The 26995-nt window shown below is 35.4% G+C and overlaps 1 protein-coding gene and 1 long non-coding RNA gene across 55 annotated transcripts in view; one reads left to right on the forward strand and one right to left on the reverse strand.

Annotated features, from left to right (window-relative positions):
- Positions 1 to 26995, reverse strand: part of TRDN (triadin) — a 410256-nt gene that overhangs the window by 202283 nt on the left and 180978 nt on the right. For 42 of the 50 annotated variants that reach the window (XR_012433400.1, XR_012433399.1, XR_012433398.1 and 39 more), the window contains 2 exons: positions 24248 to 24307; positions 23321 to 23380 (listed from right to left, as the gene is read on the reverse strand). Coding sequence is in view for 45 of the 50 variants with exons in the window: in XM_074036973.1 (XP_073893074.1) it covers positions 23321 to 23380; positions 24248 to 24307 (120 nt within the window). In the remaining 5 variants the exon portion in view is untranslated. The remainder of the gene's footprint in view (positions 1 to 23320; positions 23381 to 24247; positions 24308 to 26995) is intronic. The other 8 variants (XM_074036974.1, XM_074036966.1, XM_074036970.1 and 5 more) reach the window with 1 other exon arrangement.
- Positions 24892 to 26995, forward strand: part of LOC141410050 (uncharacterized) — a 60705-nt gene continuing 58601 nt past the window's right edge. For all 5 annotated transcript variants that reach the window (XR_012433404.1, XR_012433405.1, XR_012433403.1 and 2 more), the window contains exon 1: positions 24892 to 25084. This is a non-coding gene — a long non-coding RNA (uncharacterized lncRNA). The remainder of the gene's footprint in view (positions 25085 to 26995) is intronic.

The following is a 26995-nucleotide window of genomic DNA, read 5'->3' on the forward strand; positions in this document are numbered from 1 at the left end:
TACATACATCTATATATAGAAACTTTAACTCAAATTTTATTAAATAATTACATGAATAAGAAGTAAAACTAGGTAATATTTATATTTAAGGAGTCCTTTCTAATTCTCTCATTCAGCAAATATTTACTGAGCATCTACTCTGTGCCAGATGCCACTCTAGGCTCTGTAAACACAATTATTAAACCCTCAGAGGCTTGTCCTTTTGTAGCTTTGCATACTTCTTGGCAATATAAATGTATGATGGATATTCCCGAACGGTGTTTACTACAGATAAGGAATTCAACTAAATGCTTATTGAGTGATCAGGCTGAACTATCTTTACAAGCTAGATACTTTTTCATGTTTAATTTTCCCATGAGACATGATTTGACCTTTAGCTTATCAAATGCTACATACCAAATACATAAAAATAATAAAAATATTTACCATGTATTGGCTACTTGTAATATTCCAAGTACTGGGCGAGACAGCTTACCTATATTTTCTCATTTAACCTTCACAAGACCGCTGTAAAGTTAGAGCCATTAGTGTCTTTCCATAGAAGGAAACTAAGACTCATCCATAGAACTTGCAGGTGACTGAGACAAGGCTCCAAGCCAGACAGTCTAAGCAGGTAGCCCTTGAGCTAAACATCTATGTAATGTTAAAACATAGTTCTTTCTATCCCATATGTAAATATATATTTATTAGGCAAACACTATATACAAATAGGAAGTATATTAGCCAAATAATCATAACCACAAATATCACAATAAAAAGAAAATGATGTGGTCTCTCTCTGAATTCAAGAATACTACTGCTGTAGAGACCTAAGAAAGACGACCTAATAAAGGTCAATGGTTCCTCAGTGATAGGTAGACATTAGGCTAATTTATTTATTACATACTATATGAACTGCACTGCATATACTGTATAGACAAAAATAACTATTGGCCTAAACGAAAAGATTGCTCAAAACACAAAACAACATCAGCCAATATTTTAGCCGAGTTCCCATATTCTAGTTTTATATGTGCTCAATAGACATATTTACCTAGAAGTATAAGTATCATTGAAAGCTTTAGCACTGTTGGGCCTAAATGTTTTTGGTTTTGCAAATACTCCAGGATGGAGTATGAGGTTCACAACTGCGGCCACCAGATGGCACTAGCCTTATCCTTTTCTGAAGAGAATTTCATATGCAAAATTCAGTGACAGCAGTGTCACTAAAGTTAAGGGGACAGAGCAAGAGGCAACTAAACAACTTTTCCAGCCAACAAAACAGATGAGAAATGTGTTGTTGCTTCTAATTGTTTTCACCTTTATAATTGCTTAAAATGATCTGTACTCAGGCCCTTTGAAAGCATCGGACCTCACTTAGGATAATACCTTTTGTGATCCAGATCTCCACAACTCTGTTAACTTCACCTCCTACCACCTGCTCCTCACTCATGCTATTCTATTCCACTGCTTCTTTTCCTGTTCCCTGATCTTTGGAGTTTTTGCATTTCTTCTGTGTGAAACTTGGATTTTTATGGTATGAAACTATTTTCACAAATGTTTGTATAGCTCAATCCTTTCTTCATCCAAGTTTCTTCTCAGATAGCATCTCCTTAGAGAGGCCTTCCCAGACCACCCAGTGAAAACATAGCACCTTCTTTATTCTCTATCCACTTGCCCTCTCAATTCTTCATAGCAAGTATCATTCTCGGATATCATACTACATGCCCTTTATGATTTGTTTCCTTCACTGAACTATGAAGTTCTATACATGCAAAAATTTTGTCTCCTTGTCACCACCATTATTCTTTTCCTTTTTTTTTTTTTTTGTTTGTTTGTTTGTTTGTTTGTTTTTGACAGAGTCTCTGTCGCATTCAGGCTGGAGTGCAGCGGCATGATCTTAGCTCGCTGCAACCTCCACCTCCGGGGTTCAAGCGATTCTCCGGCCTCAGTTTCTCAAGTAGCTGGGATTACAGGCACCTGCCACCATGCCTAGCTAATTTTTTTGTATTTTTAGTAGAGATGGGGCTTCTCCATATTGGCCAGGCTGGACTTCAACTCCCGACCTCAGGTGATCCTCCCACCTCAGTCTCCCAAAGTGCTGTGATCACAGGCATGAGCCACCACGCCCAGCTACCATTTTTCTTTAGTACCCAGAAAAGCATCTTTCTCATGAAAGGACTCAATAAGTGAACAAATGGATTAATGAATGAACACCTAAGGAGAATAAGAAAATCATTAAGTCTACATAAATCATTTCTTAAGAATGTGGATTTGCATACCACCAAGGTCACTCTCAGTCCTGCATCTCCTTTTATATCTGTTTCATACAATTATTATATTATGATCTCTCCAAATTTGAAATTTTCTAAATTAATTTGAGGTAAGCATATTAGCTATACCTTTCAGATTCAGGTATTTTTGACTTAACATCCTATAATATAAACATTTTTGATCCCTATTACCAAAATCACAGAATGCAGTTTGGTTTTACTTTCAGTCAAATGAGATAGGAATGGTTTTCCACATTCAGTTCCAGGGATTCAAATTATTCTTTATATTCTAATGCATGAAGACTGGTAGCAATGTATATAAATAACATTACAAAGGGCTATTTCTGTGATTGTTTTGAAGATCAGAAATATGGTCATAGGGGCTCTTTTCATGCCTTTATAGAGCGAAATCACAAAGGTCAGCCAATGAGAAGAGAAAAGAGGGTGTTTTTCCTCATTCCCCTACGTATCCTTGCCCTTTTGTACTGTAAATTGCACAAGCTGGCATTTAAATGCACAATATCAAAGACAGAGCACATGCGTTCAACCTGTGCAAAAAGACAGCTGGCTAGGGGCAGAAAGAGAAAAATACTGCCCTAACGCCTTCAGGGCCAAGCTGCCAATGATACATCCCACCTCTCCGGTTTCTCATATCACAGTATTTGCCCTGTGGACAAAGAAGAAGTAGCGAAAGGAGCACGTTCCTTCCAACAGAGCAACAGCTATATTCCACCTCTGAGACCAATAACCCCTCCTAGCTGCCTTTGTGAAGCAAAGACACCAGGGATGATGATCTGAACCATTTCAGCCCTTAAATCACGTTTGTAACAGTGGCTATTTTTGTCAAAGGCTAACTCCACATTTTGCTTATTTGGTTCTCACAATTAAAATTACTCATCCGGGACTGGGTAGGTATAACACACAAATGAAAGTGGGATTCAGACACTAATAAGAACATGCTGTAATAATTTCGACCAGAGGTAGCTTGTCATAATGGGTAGGGTAAGTGTGATGGTTATTTCCCTGGTTTAGGAATACACGCCAGCTGGCAAGGAAGGGTGGATGTTCGCACTATTGTCCTCCAGCAACTCAGTAGGAAAAAGACTAAAAAAATTCATTTGTGCTCACATCATCAAATATGTCTTCAGCTGTTGTTTCACACTGTGTGTGTGTGTGTGTGTGTGTGTGTGTGTGTGTCTGTGTGTGTGTGGTTAAACTAAGCAGCTGAAAAGCAAGTTATTGAATCAAGTAGTGGCTAAATCCAATCTTTTTTTTAATGTTTTGATTTAGAAATAAAAATTCAGGATCATCTACCTCAGTTTCCATGCTTTCTTTTTTCCTGCTCCAACATAGGCAATGATGATGTCATACAACACACTTCCATCCCAAACACTAGCACTCTCTAAGCAGTGATTTTCCAAAAGACCAAGTATCTCTTCACTCACCCTCAGTCCCTTGGAGACAGGTGGCTATAAGAATCTCAGAATCTTGTATAGTTTGACAAAGTCTCACACTTTGAGACTTTGTAAGGTACTCTTTCCCCTACACTCAACCCCCAACCCCAACAGAAAGCCACTGACTCCATTCCATCTTCTCGGTTTATAAAGACAAAGCAGAAGCCTGAAAGGATGAGGGCTGTGCATCCAGTGTCAGGGTTAGACCTCAGGGCCAAGCTCCCGACTCCAAGCAGAGCATTCTGTTTCACTGCTCATGGCTGCTTTTTAAATGAGCTTTGATGAGTGTTTTGCTTACCTGGCAGCACAGAATCACCCAAGGATCATTTTTAAAATACAGCTGTCTTTCTTATCCTTATACCAGGCCAACTGAATCATAACCTCTGATGGGAAGAGAGATTCTGGTATTCTAAACCTCTAGAGATGCTGTTTCAAGATGAGCAGGTCTATGTGAACCTACTCCCAGAGGCCATGGGAGCTGAGAGGCTAAAAAAAGAAACCGACAGATCCAGTTTCTCTGAAAGAAGCATTTCCTGGGGATTTATGAGCAGAAGCCATATCTCGGGTGGCTGAGAGGTGGTGGATCCCCGCACTGTTACCTCCGCAGAGTCAGGGCTTCTATACCACAGGGAAAGGGTGTAGATGTTTCAGGAGGAATTTGCCTATTATGCAGGATTTATGGTAAGTACTTGAAAGTAGAAATCTGGGAGGAACTGAGGTTAAGCAGAAGTCAGCACAGTGGATTAGTTTCCATGATGGAGTTGCTTTAGCCTCTACACATGGATAATTTTTTAAAATTTATTTTTTGTTTTAGAGATAGGGTCTCACTCTGGCACCCAGGCTGGAGTACAGTAGTGTGATAACTCACGGCAGCCGCTTATTTCCTGGGTTCAAATGATCCCCCTGCCTCAGCCTCCAAAGTGGCTAGGACTACAAGCATGTGCCACAGCCCCAGGTTTATTTTTTAATTGTTTAGAGAGAGGGGGTCTCACTATGTTGCCCAGGCTGGTCTCCAACTCCCAGTCTCAAGTGATCTTTTTACTTTGGTCTCCCAAAGCACTCACAAATGCATAATTTTAAAAGCTTCTGAGATGGAGCATAATCATCCACACTGGACATCTCTGAGAATAAAAGAAAGTGTGATGAATAAGTATGTCAACGCTACAGGAGAAAACGGGTGTGTATGTCACCTCAACCTTGGGTGATACTACTGAATACCTCCTGCCTCCCAAGTGCTAATGGTCATTGAAATTTTTACAATCATTTTAGAATCAGAGAAAACAGATTTCAAGTCCTAATTCCTTCCTATATCAGCGCTAGAAATTTTTACTCTTGAGAACAAATGAATGTGTGCTTTTCTGTGAAATGAGGGTGACAATTTTCATCAGTTTTTCTTCAGTACCCAAGGAGTGATTGAAATCTTGTAAACAGAAGTGAATGTTGACATGAATGGTCAAACCACAGGTAAAGGGGGATCCTGAAGTTTTAAGGAGTTAATGCAAGCAAAGTGCTTGTAATTTAATGGGTGGAAAATAAATGTAAGTTCCTTTTCCACTCAGGGCTTTCATAAACAAAATTACAATGATCTTAAATGATCTAATTGTATATTCTTGCATATAAATCATTTTTTAAAAGCTTATTTTATAAAGCTGTACGAAAACAAATGGTTTTCATAAAGTTTAGAAATGACTGTCCTCTGACACGCACTAATTGTAAAAGATGACAGCCCAAATACAAGCAGCCTTTCAAATGTTCTTTCTGGTTCTACTGTTTTCCTGGCAGAGATGCAAGGATTTAAAAAAAAAAAAAACAGCAAAACTGTCTATTACTCTCTCAAAACAATTAACACGAAAACTTTTGAATTCAGTGAAGGTCAGAGGATTAATAAGTTTTATCTGCAATGTGTTTGAAAAGCTAATTAAGACTCCACATACAGCAGAGGAGACTGGGAATACAATATTTAGTTTTTCTCTACATGACCACAGTGAGCAAAAGTGAATAAAGACAAAGTGAATGTAGCAATTCACAGATGGGAGGCAAATCCTTTTTGAAGGATATAAAACTAAAAATACATCTCATGTGATGGAAGATGCTTCCTTTGTTTATTCAATGGGTGGATTCAGCATCTGCTTCATGCTGGCATTACACTAGGTGCTAGATACTCAGTGTCAAAAAAAAAAACAGAATGGACTCACTTACTTCTTTTTTTCTCTAGCCTAAAGATTACTTAACTAACAAAGGAACCACATTATAAATTAATTGAAAAAAAATTAATTGTCCTTAAATGCCAAAAGGAAAATGGCTTTTGGGTTCCCCAAAATATTGTTTAACAACAACTGAACCAGCCAACTGAAGTGCTCATGTGAAAACAGTGTTTTAAAAAGTCATCATGACAGAAAGGTATCTATTTCCCTCTGATTCTTTTTTTTTTTTTTTTTTTCCTAGCAACATTCTTCTTCCAGTTAAAAGAGAGGAAACAGCAGAGATCACAAAATTCTCTGAGGAGATATATCCGCTAAAAAGCATTTAAATAAATAATGATACATGTTTTATTTTCCTTCCTTTGAAGCTCAGTTGCTACATACTGGGTGAATTCCCTTTATAATGCTTTCCGTGGCTCTCTCCTCCTCAATCTGCCACGTTGGATCAGACTCTCCTTACCTGTCACCAGTACTGCTGTAATTGACTTGAGCTCTGTAATATTTATTGATATAACTTTCTAATTACTATTTCTCTTAGTCTCTTGCCCTTGACAATATATTGGCAGATTAATACTTTTTAGGCAAAGATATGATTTTGTCAATCCCTTTCCTTTACACATTTACCTGTCAAATGAAGTGTAAATTATCCACTTGTGCCCACAAACTTAATTACATCAGCTACCTGATAGGAATATCAGGATCTGTCTTCCCAATTTCATTTCCCACTGTCTCTGCTGTTCTCTCTTCATAGTTGACCTGAACTTTTCTTCATCCTCTTCCCACCTAATCTCTTTTGACTTTTTCAGGAGGACTCAGTCATAGAAGTAAGTATATACAGATGGCCAACTCTGCATCAACAGGCTCTGCATAGGTGAGCGCCACCATGTTTTTGCAGATCAGGAATATTTGGGGACAGGTGCAGTGGCTCCTACCTATAATCCTAGAACTTTGGAAGGCCTAGGCAGGAGAGCTGCTTAAGGTTAGGAGTTTGATACCAGCCTGGTCAACAGAGTGAGACCCTTTCTCTCCAAAAAAAAAAAAAAATTGGCTCAGAGTGGTGGCCCACTCCTGTAGTCCCAGCAACTCAGGGGACTGAGGCAGGAGGATTGCTTGAGCCTAGGGGTTTGAAGTTGTAGTGAGCCATAATAGCACCACTATACTTCAGCTTATAGAGAAAGGTCACATCTCAAAAAAAAGAAAAAAAATTGAAATATTTCCAAAAAAACAATAAAAACACAAATATAAAAATATATACATAAATTATAAACTGATACAGAACAACAACTATTTACATTACATATATTTTGTATTATATATTTTAAGTAATCTAAAGATAATTTAAAGCATATGGGAGGATGTGCATAGGTTATATGCAAATATCTCATTTTTAATAAGAGACTTGAACATCCTTGGATTTTGGTATTCTTGAGGGATCTTGGAACCAATTGCGGGGACATAACTGTATTTAGTTCTGCCCACACATCTAACATGTTACCCAAGTTTGGCCAATCAGAAAATTCCCTTAGAATTTTGAGTTCAGAGTGTTTTTTCCTTGGAGTTCAGCATTTAACGACTTTGTAAGCCTGACATTTACAGAAGCAATCTTGTTACAAGGTATAGAGTTTTTATCCAAAGCCTTAACTAAGCAGGAAAGCTGATGGGAGATGGGAAAAGAGAGATTGAGAGAGAGAGAGTCATGATAATATCCTTTATAACTCTGAATCCAACATTCCTCCCATTGGAATTCCAAGAAAAGCAATCCAATATATATTTTAAAAACCAATTTGGACTAAATTAATAATGATGAGTCAAAGACATAAAAGTTCCCCACAAAATAGTGGGAATTCCACACATTTAAAAAATTTTTGAATGGAATCATTGTTGCTCACAATTTATTTTAGGTGAAAATGGTTAAATAAAATGAAGGAAGTTTATGTAACAAGACTTAGGCCTAACAAAGAAAGTCTTCAGTACTTATTACCTAAGGTTAAGTTCTAGATTGCAAACCCCTCTACTTACCCTCAATGACAACTATAACAGGCTTTAAAACCTCCTAAATCTGCTGTAGATACAGATTATAATAAAGAGGTTGTGTGTTTCCTTCAAGGGGCTATTAGGAAAAAATTAGTAAAAAGGTATAACAGGAATAAATTATGGATTACTATCTGGCACAAACGATAGTGGATATTTTCTAACTATAATTACTAGCAAAGCAAATAAATATAACAGCGTTATGGGTAGCTGTGTCTAATTTGTCTTGGGCTGTCTCACTGTGTTTATTAATAGTTTGGAGGAATAAACATGTTGTTAATTTTATATTCCAGCTATAAAATGCCATCTTTTCACATTAAACATTTAAAAAAACAGAAGTTAAAGCTCAGAATAAAATTAAAAGAAGCATTTGAATTTTGTTTCCTATTTTATTCACAAGATAAAACCAATGACAGTTACCCCTGCTGTTAGTTATAAAATTTTTTAAATTTACATTAACATAATGTTTTCTGGCAAGTAAATACTGAATTGACAAATATATTTTTCTTCCTAAGTCTCATTAAATAAATACATATTTGTTCACTCTCTAAATCAGCTACCAAAATAGACATATTTAAACAATTATCAGAGAAGTTATTTTCCTCCTATAAGAAGTTGTGCAACAAGGTGAGTTATATCAAACATAAAATGTTTTATTTAGTTTGTTATCTCACTCTCATTATTCAAGAGTTTTAAAATTGCTATAACTATTTTAAATCTGTATGGATGTTTATTTGAGTAATAAACATTTAGTTTGAAAATTACAAAATACAAATATAAAGTAACTTAGACAAAATGAAGAATTAATTACATCATGTAGTGTAATGTCAGGAGGCCAGGGGAATAGTGCTTTCCAGGGATACATGAACCATAGTATTGAAATACCTTTAAACTTCTACCTTAGTATGTTGTTTTGTCTTATTTTATGGGGCAGCATTATTTTTAAAATGCTACCACATCAAGGATGTAAATATGGCCACTAGCATTTCTTGCCCTCACTCAAATTACAATCTATAAAAAGAAATCATCTTCCTTTTTTCCTTTTTATTTAAAGCATAGGGACAGCACTCTGGCCCAACCTGGGTCATGGGTCCACACTCACGGGGAAAGTGACAGGTGGAACGATGACGGGAACTTGAAACCCCAGTTGAGCCTACATGGTTGGAGTTTAGGGGAAGGGTCATTCACCAAACGAGCAAAATAAGAAGAAAAGAGAAATGCCAGAGGAAAATTAGAACTATCCCTTGTCATTTTTTCTTGATTCAGTCTTTTATTAGGCAAGAATATGAGTTTTTAATCATTGTATTTATATACCCTACCCATCCACATTCAAAGGCACATATGGAAACTTTATGTCTCGTGTTACCAAGGCATCAAACTGAAAAAAAAAAAAAAAAAAAAAAAAAAAAACTGTTTTCTAACCTGCAGTCTTTAACTCCCTCCTGCCTAATTGTCCTTTCCTGTCCCTAATTGGTTATTCGGCCCTACTTCTTTCACAATGACATTCACACATCCACACCTTCTCACCAAGGCTAAATCCTTTCAATAGGGACCATTTTACAGCAAAGTTGAAGTCATGGCTCTTTTTATATGCATTATGTTTTCACAGGCCCTCTATAAACAAGAAAGAATAACTCATGCATCAATTAGCTTTCTGTCTGCGTTTTTTTTTTTTAACTGAGAGTTAAGATTTCATACGCTCATTTGTCTTGTCATTTTGATAAAATTTGAGTGAAGCTAAAATTCAGTTACAGTAGGAAATTAAATTGTACATGTACTTTTGAAATCTAAATGCTGAAACTGTGAGTTCTATTGGAAATGGAAGAAATTTCTTCAAGTAACAAATGATTACAAATGGCAAGCATGTGCCATTAGGACATCAGTTAATGGCTTTGCTGCACGAGAAAGGCTGCTCAGGTGTTATCTTCATCCTTCAGTTGATGAATAGCCTTTTACACCTTTGTGGAGACTTCAGATTTTACTCTGAGTGAAGTGGAAGCTTCTGTAAAGGTGCATCAACCTGGGTGCCTAAGCGGCTATGATGAGTACAGCAACTTTCCCAACTTATGCATGAATAAGAAAAAGCTTTCTCATTTTTCAAAGTTGCTGAAATTCTCAAGGGTTTTCATATTGTTGTTACACTATCAACTTGACTTTAGAGGAAACAGGCTATGGTACCAGAGCTGACGTGGTTCATAAAGGTAGTGAGAAAAGTTCAGCTACTAAACATATTTCAAAGGTGAAAATGAGGGGATTTAATAATGAAGTCAGGAAGAGAAATAAAGGAGTCAACAGTGGCTAGAGAGATTTAAGCCTGGGGAAGAAAAAGTTGTAGTAATTTACTAATAAGAGGAAAATACTGAGTATAGGGCCACATTCAGAGGTAGAGGGGTGTGTGTCTGTGTGTGTGTGTGTGTGTGTGTGTGTGTGTGTGTGTGTGTAGATGAGGGGTGTTGTTGTTCTTTGTTTAAAAAAACATATTAACTTAGAGAAGTCTACTGGATATTTAAAGTCTACTGGAGATGGTGAATAGGCAATTGGATAGATGAGGGTGTGAGTTTGGAGTTCAGTGAGAGGCCACAGTTGGAGATACACATTTGAGAGTCATTATTATAAGAATGGTTTTAAACTTATAAGACCATGAGATTACCAAGGAAGTGAGGATAGAGAGAGAATTGAGCCCTAGAGTGCTTCCAATTTGAGATTCCAGAAAGAAAGGGAGGAAACCAGCAAAACAAAACAAGAAAGTGACCAGAGAACTTAAAAGGAAAGAATATTGTCTAAGAGGCTGAGTGAAGAAAGATGCTGTGAAATGCTCTTGAGAATGGAGTTCACCTTTGGACATGGTAATATGGAGAGTTGACAAGAACTGTGGTGGAGATGAAAGCCTGAGTACAGTAGGGATGAGAGACTGGAAGGAGAGTGTAGACAATGCTTATGAGGAGTTCAGCTGTAAAGGGGATCTGAGAAATCAGGCAGAAATTTGAGAAGGATGTGCTGTCAATACCAGGATATTTATATAGCACACAACATGTCTGTCTGTCTGTCTATCTATCTATCTATCTATCTATCTATCTATCTATCTATCTATCATCAATCATCTAGCTATCTACACACACAGAGAGATACATATGCACATATATGACATAACACATTTTATGCTACTGAGAATTACCATAGAAATCAAAATGAATTTGCAGAGGAGAGAATTCCAGGAGTGATGCTCTTTAGTTAGCAGGTGGGGAAGGCGTATACTGTGCACCAGTGGAAGGATTTTTCGTAGAAGTATGAACATTGAAACCATTGTATTGTATTGTATTCCACCAAGAAGGCAGAGAATGTAAGGAGACAGATGAAGTACGTTATGAGATCTGATGGTCAGCACTTGTGGGAGATCTCTTCTAATTTTTATTTTCTGAGAAAAATAGGAAGCAAATAATTTGGCTGATTGAGAAGAAGGGTGAAAAGGTAAAGGAGAGTTTTAAAAAAGGAACAGTTCAGAGAGAGTAGTCTCAGAAAAGAGAGGGTGAACTATTAGGATTCCATTTCTAAAACATAATGGAATCACCAGGCATTCTTTCAAAAGTTAACTTAGGATTGATTTCACAAATGTCCACTGAGCCCCTGCTGCATGTGCGGCATAGTGGAGCAATAATAGTAAGTAGTACAAATTCTTGGGAATGTTGGTGTCTATACATATTTTTAGGGGGAAGACAGTCCAAGTGGTTTACCATATTCCAGTGATAGGCTTGCATCACATGTCCAAGCCATGGTGTATTTTCTCCTTTCTCCTCGGATTTGTATAACATATTCTCACCTCTACACCAGCACGGTATCTTTCAAGGCAATTATTTTATGTGCCTTTCCTTCTAGTGTTTTTTAGCATTAGCTACTTTGTCTGTTAGCATAAGCTACTTCAACATTTTTGGCCTTATATTCCAAAATTAATATAGCTAACAGGATATGTGCAAGTGACTAACAGAATTACTTAATTGTTTATACTGCCATAAATTATTTTTTGAAAAATACTGTTTTAATTGCAGAGACAATTTATTACACGTGCTCCTCAAGCCTCCGTTAACTACTTACAACAAACAAACTTTCAAATAATAACCACAATTCTTATTTTCTGGTCTGTGTGAATCATTTTTCCCTATTTTTTTGCATTATAAATAATTATTAAACTTTCTTTCCTACCTTAGGCTTATTGTCTTTGGGGTTTTTCTACTGAGATGTCTCAAGATATTTCTTTGCCCTGAGGACAATTAATCATTATTCCACATGTGTAATAAATTTTAATTTTTTAGTGCCCTTGGTTTATGCAGACATCAATAAAACATTCTATGATAAGATTCACAGTGATGTATTTTGCTGGAATAGGCAGTCAGGAGAGATGGTGGAAATACAGGTTATATATAGTGAACATTTACTATGGCCTCACTTCCTGGAATAAACTCTTGACCACACCATTTTTATTTTTTTTTAATAACTAACCTTCTAGAAGAGTTAGACAAGTGGCTAAATTTAAGACAATGATAACAATAATAATAATAACTTCACTTCAAAATTTAAATAATCTAGATATCAGTTTCATTTAGCCAGATGTTTAATTTTGAAAAAAATAGAATCTTGTAAGTCTTGTCAAAAGTAATGTAATCCTTCTTCTTACAGGATTACCTCCACAAATTCAAGAAAGGTACCCACTCTTCCTCTGTTTGAAAACTTCAAATGGCAGCGTTCACTGACTTAAAAGTTTCCCCATATAATCTTGAACATCCCACATTGTCTACTTCTAACTTCCACCATGGAGTCCTCATTCTTAGGGATAATAAAAAGTAAATCTACACCTAAATAGGAGAGTAGATCAAAGTTAGAAACATGGCTTTGATGTTCTCTGTTTCCTCATTTCCATATTACACATCCACATTTCTGAACTACTCTCTCCTGAATATAATCTGGTTTGTTTCAAAATATCTTTATTAAAATTAAAGACTATTATCCAAGTGTAATTCTAAAAGTACAAAGTAGAGGGAAAGGATTTCAATCTTTACTAGACATAATATTTTTATGAATGAAACCTGCAATTTCATTTGCTTTTGCTGATCACACTACATTATTTTATGTTGGGTTGGTTTTCTAAAATACTTAAGTTTTCCCTCCATAGATGACACTAAAATTTCTCCCTTGTTATTCTCTAAATAAAAATAAAGAAATCATATCACCAATATTTTCACCATCTAGAAATGACTTCTTGAAGAGAATTCTTATATTTCTCTTTCAATGTTGTAGCTACTCCATTTCATCATTTTTTAAACCTAATCTAGGGAATCATCACCCAATCCAATTTCAGCTCAAATGTTTTGGACAAAGTTTATGTAATTTCTCTGCTGGAGGGATAGGACCCATGGCCTAAGATAAAACAATCAGATTATTTTTTCATCCTCACCAAAAAGGTTAGTTCAGGAATGGGCTTATGGAGACTGATACTACTCAAGTTTTTGTTTGAACTTTCAGGACACTGATCTATTCCACTCCTGCCCCCACCCCCCGCCCCCCGCCCTGCTTTCCCAAGCCCCTAGCAGGACAGGAACAAGAGAAGATATAGGGCAGCACCTATGGCCAATTCACAGCTACATGGGCCAATCCCAAGGGACTAGAGTCCAAAAACAGAGAGAGAGAAATATCCTGATGATATCATGTGACCTCTGCATCAAGCTAAACTCAAAGCCAGTTTACTACAGAATAGTAGTTGGATACACTAATAAATTCCTTCTTTTAGATGACGTGCCACTTGCAAGATCGAGTATCTTCAGTGATATACCACTGTTAAAAGTGTTTGTCTCTATCCGGATTAAAAATAAATATGATACGTGTCTTGGTCAAATACCTAATTATATAGGCCAGTGGTGTCCCTGTTCTAGATCTGTAATAGTCTCCCACCTACCATAAAAGTGAAATAATTTCTATACTTATGCCTTGATTTTTGTGTGAGCCCTTGCATTTACCCTATGATAGTGCTCATGGTATAATTTTTACTTATCTGTTTGCTAAAGTCCTTGGAGACAAGTTCTATGTCTATTACACTGATCTATGTCCAACATTAAGCAGATTTCCTTGCATATATTATGGGATTATTAAATATTTGTTGAGTGAATGAATGAAGGAAAGCATAATTTCTACAAGAGAAGTAAGAGTCAGACCGACAGGATCTCTTCTGCATTTTTTCCTCCATGTTTACCACTGTCTGCAATATCATCTCAAGGAAATTAGCAAAAAAAAAAAGAGGATGGAAAAAAATAAGACACTAAAGCAGTCTACCACCATTGTTTCCTAGAATTAGAAGACCACATGCTTTCAGGTCCCACAAGACAGTGAAGCTTAATTTGGCGACTTTCATACTGACTTCACTCTACTTACTGGTGATGATGGGCAAGTTATTTACCTATCCCAATGCTGGATTTCTCTTTCTATAAAAGGTGGATTATAATGGTTACCTTACAGAGTTCTTATGATTAAATGAGAAAACAGATTTAATAACTGTTCTTATGATTACTTTAAAATGTTCCTGATAAAATGAATCTAACCGGCAGAATTTGCTGTTGTTTCAAAAATACACTTTCGGGATATCTAGAGAGGCTGCAGTTGAGGGAGATATCACTTTGATGTTTTTAAAGCTTTACTTGCACTGAAAGGAAAATCCTGTAGACTTCTAGGATATGTAACAACAAAATTCGCCTGGATATTTCACATCTGCAAGATTAAATACGTATCTCAAATCACAGAGAAAACTCAGGCCACACTGTCACATTGTTGTTTAACAAATTGATCAAAATCTCTCCATATTTTTAAATTGAGATTAACAGATTAAAAATAACTTGGTTTAACTGACATTCCACTTCCTGTGCCACTCTGCGCCATTTTCCCAGGAAAATTTAATTTATGACATTTGTGAGACTACTGTGTAATTACATATTTTATTTCTTTTTTTTCAGAAAACAATTTATCCTATTAATAAGTATAAACTGGAATTTAAAATAATTTATCTAATATGTGTGCAAGACCTGGTAAAAATATTGATATATCAATGCATACAGAGAAGAAATATGCGGTCTATTTACTGATATTTATTGATTCTTCTTTATATATATTTCAATTCTCCCTATTGAAAAAACTTAATAAAAGATAACACAAGGCTGGGTGCAGTGGCTTATGCCTGTAATCCCAGCACTTTGGGAAATGCAGGCAGGAAGATCACTTTAGTCCAGGAGTTTGACACTAGCCTGGAGCTTGACAATACCAATCAGACGCATTTGTTAAATCACAGTGAGACCTCACCTCTACAAAAATAAACAAAATTAACCAGGCATGGTGGCACATGCCTGTGGTCCCAGCTACACAGGAGGCTCAGGTGGGAGTATCACTTGGGTCCAGGAGGTTGAGGCTGCAGTGAGATGATATTGCACTACTGCATTAAAGCCAGGGAGACAGAACGAGACCCTGTCTCAAAATATAATAATAATAATAATAACAATAATAATAATAATAACAACAATAATAAAATAGGCTGGGTGCAGTGGCTTATGCCTGTAACCTCAGCACGGATCACGAGTTCAGAAGATCAAGACCATCCTGGCGGACATGGTGAAACCCTGTCTCTACTAAAAATACAAAAAATTAGCCTAGTGTGGTGACATGTGCCTGTAGTCCCAGCTACTCGGGAGGCCGAGGCAGGAGAATTGCTTGAACCCGGGAGGCAGAGGTTGCAGTGTGCCGAGATCATGCCACTGCATTCCAGCCTGGTGATAGAGCAAGACTCCGTCTCAAAAAATAAATATAATATAATACAATGTAATATAATATAACACAACTCTCAAGTTTAGGGGTGATCTTGTTTATGTCTTCAGGGAGGGTAACCCCAAGTCCCCAAAATAAACATTAAAAAGATGAAAAATAGTCACATATATACTAGTCCATTTTTTCCAGGCCTAAATATTTCTAATATGAACCTTCTCTCTTTCTGAGTTTTTATATTTATTTTTAAATCCCTTTTTAAACTAAAATGCCCTTACCTCATTTTTGCATTCAGCCCAAGCACACTTTTGTATTGTTCAAACCAAAAGTGAATACGTGAAAAGTTATCTCAGATATTCCCACAATAAGTCATGGTGGTAACTCCATTTTACCTTCTCTAAAACAGATTAGCTTCCATATGCCTAATCCAGAGCTAATATCAGAGGTAGTCAAAGATATCATAGTAAGTGACAAGTCAGAAGACTTTCCACTGTTGGAAAATCTCTTACTCTCAAAGGTGTAAACAACTATTGTCTTACATAAGTTCCATGATTATAAAACACTTGAAAATATACTCTGTTTCCTTCAAAACCCTTCAAACATAGCCAATGTTTTCAACACAGTCAAGCTTCCATCATCGAAACTCAGATTTGCAACCTAACCTGTTGCAGAACAAAAAGCTAACTTGAATCTACTATTGCCTTGTAATTGTGAAGCCTCACTAAGTCAAGGCTGGGGATTACTGATTAAACCAGGTCTAATTTGTACTAGACTTCCCATTTTTTACTCATCTGAATGAACTTTTAAAAATTTTTATCTGGAATATAAACTAATATAACTGTCCCAATATCGCTCAAAAGTCTGTGAATTATCTACATGTTATAACTTGATAGTAACTCCTGGATTACTATCAAATATCCTGAAAAAATTTATCTAGATTTCAGTGTTTAACAATACCAATCAGACACATTTGTTAAATCTTGCCCAAACACATGTTTGCAAAACCCCAGAGAAAAGATAACTTTCTAAAACCAAGTGCTTTTCAAATAAGGAGAAAGATGTGGGTGATCAGAAAAAAGAAACTATAATCGTCTCAATACACAAGTCTAGAAAATGGAAAGATGTTCATTTAAACTAAAACTTAACATGAATACATATGAAAGATACTACATATTATTTTGTACAATTATAAATGTACACATAAATATTTCAAATAGGTTTCTTTTAGTTACATGTAAATGTAGAAATTTAAGTGATTTGTAGTCTGCCATATATATTATTTTGAGCTAGAACAACTGTTACCAAAGATTCAAAAGTAAAATAGATGATATTCTAATGCCTGGTAGACAATAACATTTAATGATATATTCAAAGCAATAAGCTTCTGTAAAGAACTCTTTGCAATTTCTCAATGACAAAAGTAGATTTTGTAGAGAGAAAGCAGATAGCCAAAGGTTTTAGTTTGTGCAGAATTTAATATTATTTGCCCCATACAGTAACTGAAAATATTCTATGGAAATAGATATGAATGTATCTCTCAAAACAGCACAAATTCTTTATGAGTTCTATACTAGACGAATCTTACCTGATCAATTCATCACCACAAAGATGTTTCGGTGTAAAGCTCTAATGGCATATTGTAAATGAATGGTCCTTAAAGAGCTTTGCTAAAATACATTTCACAAACTTTCCTCAGTGAGCACAAAAGACATTTTGGATACATCTTTTTCTAAAATTGAGGCTTTTATCTCAGAATGTATTTATTATTGGAGTTTTAGTTTTATCACCAGAGCCATCTAATCATATATTGTATATCTTACAAATGCATGCCTCTCTTTTAAGGCAATCTGCACAGAATCCTAGTCATGATTTGAAAACATCAACTTTTAAAATATCAGAGCACCTGTGGTATTATCTCCAAAAATAAAAGAATATTTTTCACCACATACTCATCAAACTATGATTTCTCAATTATCTTTTCGATTTCTGTTTATATATTCTGTCCCTCTGAGCATCAATCTCCTACATTCTGTTTATGTACATCGGGCACTAGATTGAACTATTAAAGCAAACCTAGACAAAACACAAAAGACTTTACTCCTCATACAACCATAATCCTTCCCCCTTCCCCGCAAAATCTCCACTTCAGTCTCCATTTTTGCACCTCCCATTCCAACCTGGCTTTATCCTTTCACTCCACCGACTGCCCTTGTGTCTTCTGCCCTCGTAAAACAAACTGTAAGTGACATTCACAAAGTTGATAACTTTTTGCTTTTTGTAACATCTATTTCTGAAACATCTGTAATACCAAGCTCTTAACTTTTCCTTTCATTTCTCTGGCAATTCCTTTCAGCCTCTCTTGCTTTATTTTCCACTATTGAATTTGTACGTGTTGCACTTCCCCAGGTCTTGATCCTGGATTCTATTCCCTTTTTCTTTTGACACAACGTCTCTTTTTAATCTCGTCTATTCCAAGAGCACTAACTATAATCTATAAAGATTGCTGTATTTAAAACTTCAACTCAATTTCTTCCATTACACTTTTAATAAAATCCAAACACCCATACATGTTCCTTCATATTCTGACTCCTAGTACCAACCAGTCTCTCCTTCCCCGACACGTGGTGTATATATATATACGCATCACACAATGATACAGGAATCAATGGCTGAGTCCTTTCAATACATCAGATCTCATTGTAAATGTTGTCTCTCAGAGAGGCCTGCTCTAATAACCTTATCTATTTAAATAGCTTCCCACCCCAACGCATTATTTTCAATCATTGCCTTAAATTTATTTTCTCCACAGCCCTTACTCAGAGTTCAACTTATGGACATTTTGTCTTTATTCACTGTGTGCCTCACTTGTCAAACTGTAAGCTCCATTGGGGCAGATCTTGTCTGTTTATCCACTTCTGTGTATTCAGCACCTAGTACAAACTTGGCATATAGTAGGCATTTTTTTAAATATTTCCTTCAAGATGCATGCATGAATGAATGAACAAATTCATTCTTTTCTAGTAGCTTATTACAGAAAAGCTACGTGGCTTTTAATGTCCTTCTTGTAATTTATAGTTCTATACATGTAATTCCTGGAAAAAATATCCTATTGTAAAGTGTGATAATTAAATATGATTTTATACCATTATCAACAGTTATTTTGTCAAAACTATTTTCACAGTTAATAAGTTTATAAACATATAAGATAATGACAAATTTAACTCCAAAAAGTTTACAATTGTAATTATGAAAAGGCCAACCCAACAGCAACGGGTCGTCTTAGCTTTGGCCTGTTTCTCTTGTGTGTCTATATGTTTTGCCCAGGTTATAATTGCTTGGTTATGAGACAAGTCAACTTGTTAATTGTTCACATATTATAATCTAATCAAGTAGGTGAAACGTTATTTCTTCAAAAATATCACCTTGTGGTGGAAGAGAGAAAGAACATCCATGCTTCTTTTATCTACAATGAAGGTGAAGAGCAACATAAACTTCAGGTAAGTGTGACTTGTGAACACTTGGAATTTCCAGATTTGATCATGTTGCTTAGTTGTATCATCCTTTTCATCTTTTGGGGGAACTCCAAGATAGGTTTCATCACTATAAAGTGTAGGCCTTCAAAAATCATCTCTTGTTGTGTGAATTGTATCATCTTGGACATTTCTGAAAATATCATTTTTATAGATACTGTTGATAGCCTCTTTCAACTTCCATTTCACCCCACTTCCACTTGGGAGACTTGGGATGCATCTTACAGACTCACTCGCAGCCAGAGTTCTGGAGACATATCAAGTTCCACCAGACCGAAAGCAGAAATGGTTTGGCAGAGCAGATGAATGATTTGGCAAGTGAAGATGTTAGTAATTTGCTGAGGCCTGCCTCCACATTTCCAGGATCCAGTCTTCGTGGGTGTGAGGAGACAGTGCTAGTGAACAAAGCAGTCTCCTAACCTATTGATCTGCCCTGATGCTTCATCCTCCAAATTTTGATTATTTGATTTCAATTCTTTTAGTCTTTTAATAACATTGGAGGTACTCAGTTCCCAGTATGAAATGTCTTCTTGTAGAACTAACTACAGTGTTTAGTGTTTCTAGCACTGAAGTCCTATGCAAACCTAGAGGTTTGTTTTTAAAGTCTTTATTTCTTTTGTTGATTTTTTTTCATGGTATTTCTTTAAGTGAAAATGTACCTTATAACATTGCAAAAATATCAAGATTATTTTTTTTATATCATGTTTTTAAGTGGCGGGTATTTTTTTTTTTTTTACCATGGATGATTTCAAATGAATACTAAATAAAAGAGTGTTATAATTAACCCCAATGTGCCAATTGCTCAGTTTCAACCCTTATTAATTAATGGGCTGGCAATTTTGTATCATATAAAGCCCACCCATCCACATCTTCCCCAGAGATCACTGACAAAGTGTGGTTTACCAGTGTCATACAATAGAAGCCCATTTATCACTGAGTAGAGTGTAAGCCTTAGGTTTGTTGTGTCAGCGTAACAATAAAATATAAGGGGAATAAAATAAAATAGCATATAACTAAATGCATATATTTTGTAATAGAAATAATATTAACATTAACATAAATATAATAAAATATCACAATAACACTCAAATATTAAATAAGCATGTAGGCATATCTTATGCCTTATAAATTTGCTACTATTTGGGGCCCCAGTAGTGAGATCATACGCTCTGCCATATTCCTCTATTTTAGGAAGAAATGAAATATTTTCCCCAGCTCTTCAAGATTTCAGGTTATTCTCAATTTCTCTCATTATCTCTATAAAATTTTACTACTTTCATAATAAGCTTAAAACTTGCTGTTTGTAAACCAGATTGCTGTCACATGAAAATGTAAAGAATTATTAAACCCTAAAAAGAAACGAGTTAAAAACTAGCACTAACTGAAACTCAATCTCTCTGTCTCTCTCTCTTTCTCTGACACACACACACACACACACACGCACACACTATTTTGAGTATTTGGGGGTTAAGGGATGGTAAACAAATAAACTGTGCATATTTTTTATCAGGAAGTTGAACTGATTTGGAAAAACCAATGGAATTTTGTGTAATCAAAAGTGAAAATGTTAAGCGTACAAACAGAAAACTGGTTCCAAGTAGGACAAACTTGTTTTGCAACGCTGAGTAGTCCTGCCCAGATGTGCTGAGCCATTACCCCAGTTTGGTCTCTGCTTTGGTAGCTGAGCACTGTCCTTGTAGGAAGTGATATTGGCATAATCAGTTCTCTTGCCAGTGGCTCACAACCTCACTTTGACATGACTGCTGGGCTAATAACACAGGTCTCCCAGTGGCAGGGGAGTATCAGATTTTCCCATGAACCATTGCACATAAACATGTTTCACCATTTCCCTCAAAAAGCTAAAACCAAGCCAAATACACACACACACACACACACGCATGAGTGTGCTCGCACACACCCACACACACAAATCATTGAGTTTTGCCAAAAACATGTTTTCAGATTTTGCATTTGCATGCATATGAAGAATGCTTGAAAATTACACCTCAAAATTTTCTTCTGCAACTCTTTTAGTAAAATCAATAGCAAGGAAGAAGTATCTTGGTTTATCTTTAACCCTCAATCATGTAATTTTCACAGATCCACTGCTCTAAGCAAGCAGTTTCTCAGTATCCTCATAGAGTCGGAACTGTTTTTCCCTTCTTATGATAGAATATATATTTCATCAGAAAATAAGAAAGCTTTAAAAGAAAATGAGTGAATATTTAATAGAACAACAGACTACAAAAATACATCCTTAATAATGGAAACTTGGATGCAAAGGAATGGGCAATCGACTCTTGCACACACAGAATGTCTGGCTGATCCTTCCTGCTCATTTCATGAGCTGTTTAATCATACAATTCTTAACATTTTACATTTTTTCTACCCCATTTATAGCATGATACCAGATATTTTTAGGCATTTCTATTTGCTGCTTGCTAATCGTAATCTTTATATAGTTGACATCCTATTCTTTTCTTTTTAGGGTTCTCACCACCATCATTTTTTCCACATACACTATTACTACCTAGAAAGGGAAAGATTTTCACTAAAATGCCATCTAACCCAGCATGCCCTCCCCAGACGGTTCCCCACCCTGAAGTTTTCAATCTTCTTTGTTTAAGCTTACCTACCACCTCATTTTCTAGGGTACAATTTTCAGCTTACTATTACACAGGAAAGATCTGGAAATCTCATTTACTTTAAGTTCTTAATAGCTGAGAGGAATTAGGTTTTTACCCCATATACACAAGCCTTAGAAGATTTGCATTTTAATAGGGGACAATTCCTTCATAAGTCAAAGGAATGGAATGGTTCTAATGGTAGAATTTTAAGCATCACTGAGATCTGTGGAGGAAATCTTTGAGGTGAGAATGCTTATCACCAAACCATAATACTTGAGATGATTGTCTTTCCCACGTAAACTTAAGCCTAACCTGACTAGAAGCCAATATTCATGTTTGAACAAGAATAGAAACAGAACAAAATTTAAAGCAAAAATTGAAACTGTCAAATAGTTGAATAACCTTATTTCTTAATAGGGTGCATTATTCTCTCTCAGCTTCTTATCTTTGCAATGTGGTATTGTTATTACTATGTATCTCTTCTCAAGTTCATTGTATCTTGACCAATGTTGCCTTCACCTTGATTAAACCTTAATAGGTTTCTTTCTGACTTTCAGTGGCTCCTGATCTCCCTTTTCTTAGAACATTTACTTCAGAAAACTGGAAAACTTGTCATTGTAAACTCTTTCTCGGCTCTGTTGAGATATAAACCTTGTTTTGTTTTGTTTTTTTTTTTTTGGTAGGGGGATGAGGAGACAGGGTCTCCCTCTGTCATCCAGGCTGGAGTGCAGTAATGCAATTAGGGTGCTCACTACAGCCTCAACCTCCTGGTCTCAAGCAATGTTCCTGTCTTGGCCACTCGAGTAGCTGGGACATTTGCAAGCCACTTTCCAGTTTCGCAACCCATAAAGCCTTTCTCAAGGAACTGAGAGCCATCCCTCTGAAATGTAATCACCAAGAAAGACAGTGCCCCATCTCTCAGTTTCTGTGGAAGAGTAGGAGCCTAACTTCCTTAGACTCCTTGCTCCACATTGTGAAACTGCTTCCTGTCATGGAGATATAAAAGTGAAAGTTTATGTTTTGAGGGAGAAAGGCTAATATGCAAAAACAGATGTCCTGCGATTCCCCATACCAACCATTACAAACACTCCTGTGATTTTGTTTTGTTTTGCTTTGTTTTGTTTGTTTGTTTTAGTGGAATTGAGTTCAGGCTCAGTTCCAGTCTCTCTCCTATTCCAATAACCTTGAATAAAGTCTTCTTTGCCTGTTTAACTTTCTCTAATGCAAGTTTTGCTTTGACCCCTTCACTTTTTGGGTAGATATAAGTAACTGTATACACTTTGTGTATGTTGCATGAGGAGTCTTTCATGAAGCAAACATCCTGAACATAATCCATGTAAGGAAACAAAGAAAGTGCAATATCTTTTTTTTCCACTTTCATGAAGCAAACATCCTGAATATAATCCATCTAAGGAAACAAAGAAAGTGCAATACCTTTTTTTTCCACATCAACGGCAGTTTCCTTCTCACTTTTCTTTTTGACATCTTTTTCTGCTGGTAAAATAAGAAAAGTATAAGCCTTTACCTGTTTAACTTGCATATATTATAGGCTATGCATGATTGCCAGGGAGGCATCTAATTTATCTTGTATAGAGGAATCCTAAATCAGCCATAAGTCATGTCAAATATGAATAAGGTAGCACTTTCGTAACACACTAGTGGCTTAGGTATAATTTCTCTTCAGGAAACGGATTTTTTTTTTTGCCAAAGGCAAAAATTATTTAATAACAGTAAAAACATTAAATGGCATTATTAATTATGGTATTATTTAACAGCTTTCGTAACATATATTAAAAAGAATATGTCGAATGTTCTCTGAACTATGAGGTCACCAGAACCATGTCAAAATTTCTGAAATCTCTAAAGTTCACTTAGGACATCAGATGAATTATTTGAAAAAAAACAATTTAAAAAAACTTATGTACACACACATATATATATATGTATGTTTGTGTGTGTAAAACAAACCAATCAAGTATTCAAATATTTTCTGCCCTCTACATAAAATGACTTGATCTTTTGGTGGGCTTTTAAAATTAAACTGAATTATTTAAATAGTAACTGTCATATTCACATATATAGTTAAGTAGTGAATCAGAGAGAATTAAGCAACTGCTCTTAAGAAAGAAAAAAATAATCACAGTAGTAATTTTCAAAAAGTGTTTAGGCTTGAATTCCTTTTTAAAAAATTGACAATTTTAATTTTATTTGGAATATTTAGACATGTTAAGAGTGTTCATTAATAACAATGACACTGTATTTATTAAGGGAATTTCTTTCCTAGAGAATAATAGATTTACCAGTAGTATTAAGCATGGACACTAATTGATTTATGTGGTACACAGTTTTTAAATTTCTTACCTTTCTTTTTTGTTTCAGGAGTAACTTTCTTCTCAGCCTTCTTCTTTTCCCCTTCTTTTTCTAGAGAAGAAATTTAAAATATTTGCTTTAGGGAAATTTAGTATGAAAGCAAAACCAAGGTTGAAATGAAGGATTTTTGTTAAGTCAGTTCTGCTTCCAGCTAGCTTTGTTACTGAGCAAGTAGTTTAATCCCACTAAGCCTTGTTTTCCTCATTTATCAAATAATAGTACCTCCCTCAAAGTTAATGTTTACAAAACACTCTGTAAAGTGCCTGGCTCACAGAAAATGCTTAACATTGTAGACTGCTAATACTGTTTACAAATAATAAACAAGATAGTTTGAACTTTCTGAACTAGACAATTGTTTATCTAGTGCTTAAAAGTATTGATATATAAAAATTAAAATATATTTCTTGGAAAATAAACTACAGATAAACTAAAAGAATTAATTTTTGTTTTCTTTAAATACATTCAATTTCATTAGAAATAATATATTAGGCCATTAAAAAGATATCTATTTTGATATAGCTGTGTTTCATATCTGGCTCTTGTCAACAGGCATTTAAGCCTGATGACAAGCGTTTGGCAGTGTGGTGAAGACATAACTTCCACTGTCCTTTCTGAGTGGTTGTATCAACAAGGTTGTTCAGTCTTTGCACCCAGATGTTGCAGTAAGTCTGGATGCACATCAAACTGTTTGTGGTATTTCTAAACTTCGTGGAAGAACCCTGTTTCATAAATCTGAGACCGTCTTGGTCTGAGGGGGCAAAGACAGAGAATTCATGTGCTGCCCAGGCATAGCAACGTAGCAGATGGACATCCCTGGACACTTTTCTGGTAAGCATAGTCATTTCAAATAACAAAGTTCTGTACTAATACATAGTTGTTTAAATTGAATGTTCAGTGGTTTTAGATTTGAGGCAATAATAGCTGTTGCTAATGTTGTAAATGTACTGATTTTTATCTTCAATTAGTGCTATTGATCGTATATTTGAAATGCCTTTCTCTTTGTCAGTTGTCTCTCATCTCAGGTACAGGTACATTCAAAGACTTCTATTATCCAGAACTATTATAAGATCATTATTATGCTAAAGAAATTCAATATATAGTTCTACGATGAATCCTTAAATTGTGTCTACTAATGACTGCATCTTATTAAATATGGGAATTAACACATTCTCTTAGGTATAGAGCTTTTTTACCTACAAGATCAAAGACAACACTTTCTTTCAATGTTAGACACATAATTTTTAAAGAACCACTTTCATGACTTCTAGATATAATCTAATGTCGCAGGGAAAAATGTATTCACACTTTGTCTAAACGTGTCTACAGCATACTATTCCAGCTCATCCAATCAGAAGTAGAAAGTCAAGAAGTCAAATTTTGATAGTTCCACAGATAGAAATAAACCAGTTGATTTCCACTTTTCCTTTTCCTAAAGATTTATGCATATTAAACATGCAGATCATATTTAAAATTCTGAATAAAGATACTTTCAAGTATCACTACTTTCAGCTTCTCTGGGAGAAATTTTATGTAGCAGTGAATTTTACATTTTCTCTAAATAATTGTATATGCCAGACAATTGAATAGGCATTTGCTAAGCATCACCTCTGATGTCATGTATCAGAAAAGGGGTTAATTAAAATACAAATGACTTGTAAACATTTCTAAGTTCATGCTAAACACCAATGCCATAATCACCATAAGATCAGAACTCAGCATCCAAGTCTCCAAATTCCATAAGGTTAATGAATAAATATTTCATTAAAAAGTTTGTGCCAATTAGTCAGTCTTACACTGAACTTCACAAATAAAGTAGATATTTGAACCCGGAATATGGAAGGCATTCATTTCTTTTTCTATTTGTTGCTCTTGTGCAACAATTTCTACCCTTCAAATTAATATAGCTGGGATTTTATTGTGGTGATATAATATTCTTGTCTTAGTCCAAATTGAATTAATTCTCCCATTATACACTCTGCTTGTGATTACAGTCATACACTGTGAGAGTCATGAATAAGAGCAGAAGTCCACAAAAAGCAGATACAAATAATGTCCTTTAATAACATTTTTATGAATTAGACCTTTAAGCTGTCCTTATGAGACTTACTTTATTCATAGTGAATTTCATTTAAAATGTCAACTTCTGAAGATTCTACATTTCTTCAAGCACTATAGTCTCTGTTCCATAGGTGATTTGGCAGTAATGGAATTAAATTTTTCATTTATAAAAACTTAACAATTTAATTATATCCTACTTGGATATAAAAATAACCCATGTTTCTTTTATGAAAACTTCCCTGCCCCTGACTTTTTCTTCCTCAACAGCCAACAGTACTCTTCCCTTTCTGTTTATCTGACTTTGAACACACATAACAAGTTCCCTCTTCCATCTCTTTCTTATTGGTTTGCCGTTTTGTTTGTAACAGCTAGAGAAGAATTAGAGCATTTAAGCCCATTGATGTTCAGAAGGTTAAAAATTAAATATATCTATAGGATATGAAAGTATCAGAATATTACCTTTCCCTGACAAAAGTATAATAAGCCCTGAAACGATGGCTGTATTCTGGCAGGGATTACAAGAGAGTGTGGTTGGGAGAGAAATCTTCCCTACAATGAGAAGCTCTGAGTCACAAATATGTTATTAGCTTCTGCATAAATTAACATCAGATGAAAGAAAAATTAGACGACTTACTTCTTACTTTCTAAGCCCTCACAATGGGCTTTTCTTTTGCTTTTAAA

Source organism: Macaca fascicularis, chromosome 4 (genome assembly GCF_037993035.2).
Source record: "Macaca fascicularis isolate 582-1 chromosome 4, T2T-MFA8v1.1".
In the NCBI taxonomy this organism is placed as follows: Eukaryota; Metazoa; Chordata; class Mammalia; order Primates; family Cercopithecidae; genus Macaca; species Macaca fascicularis.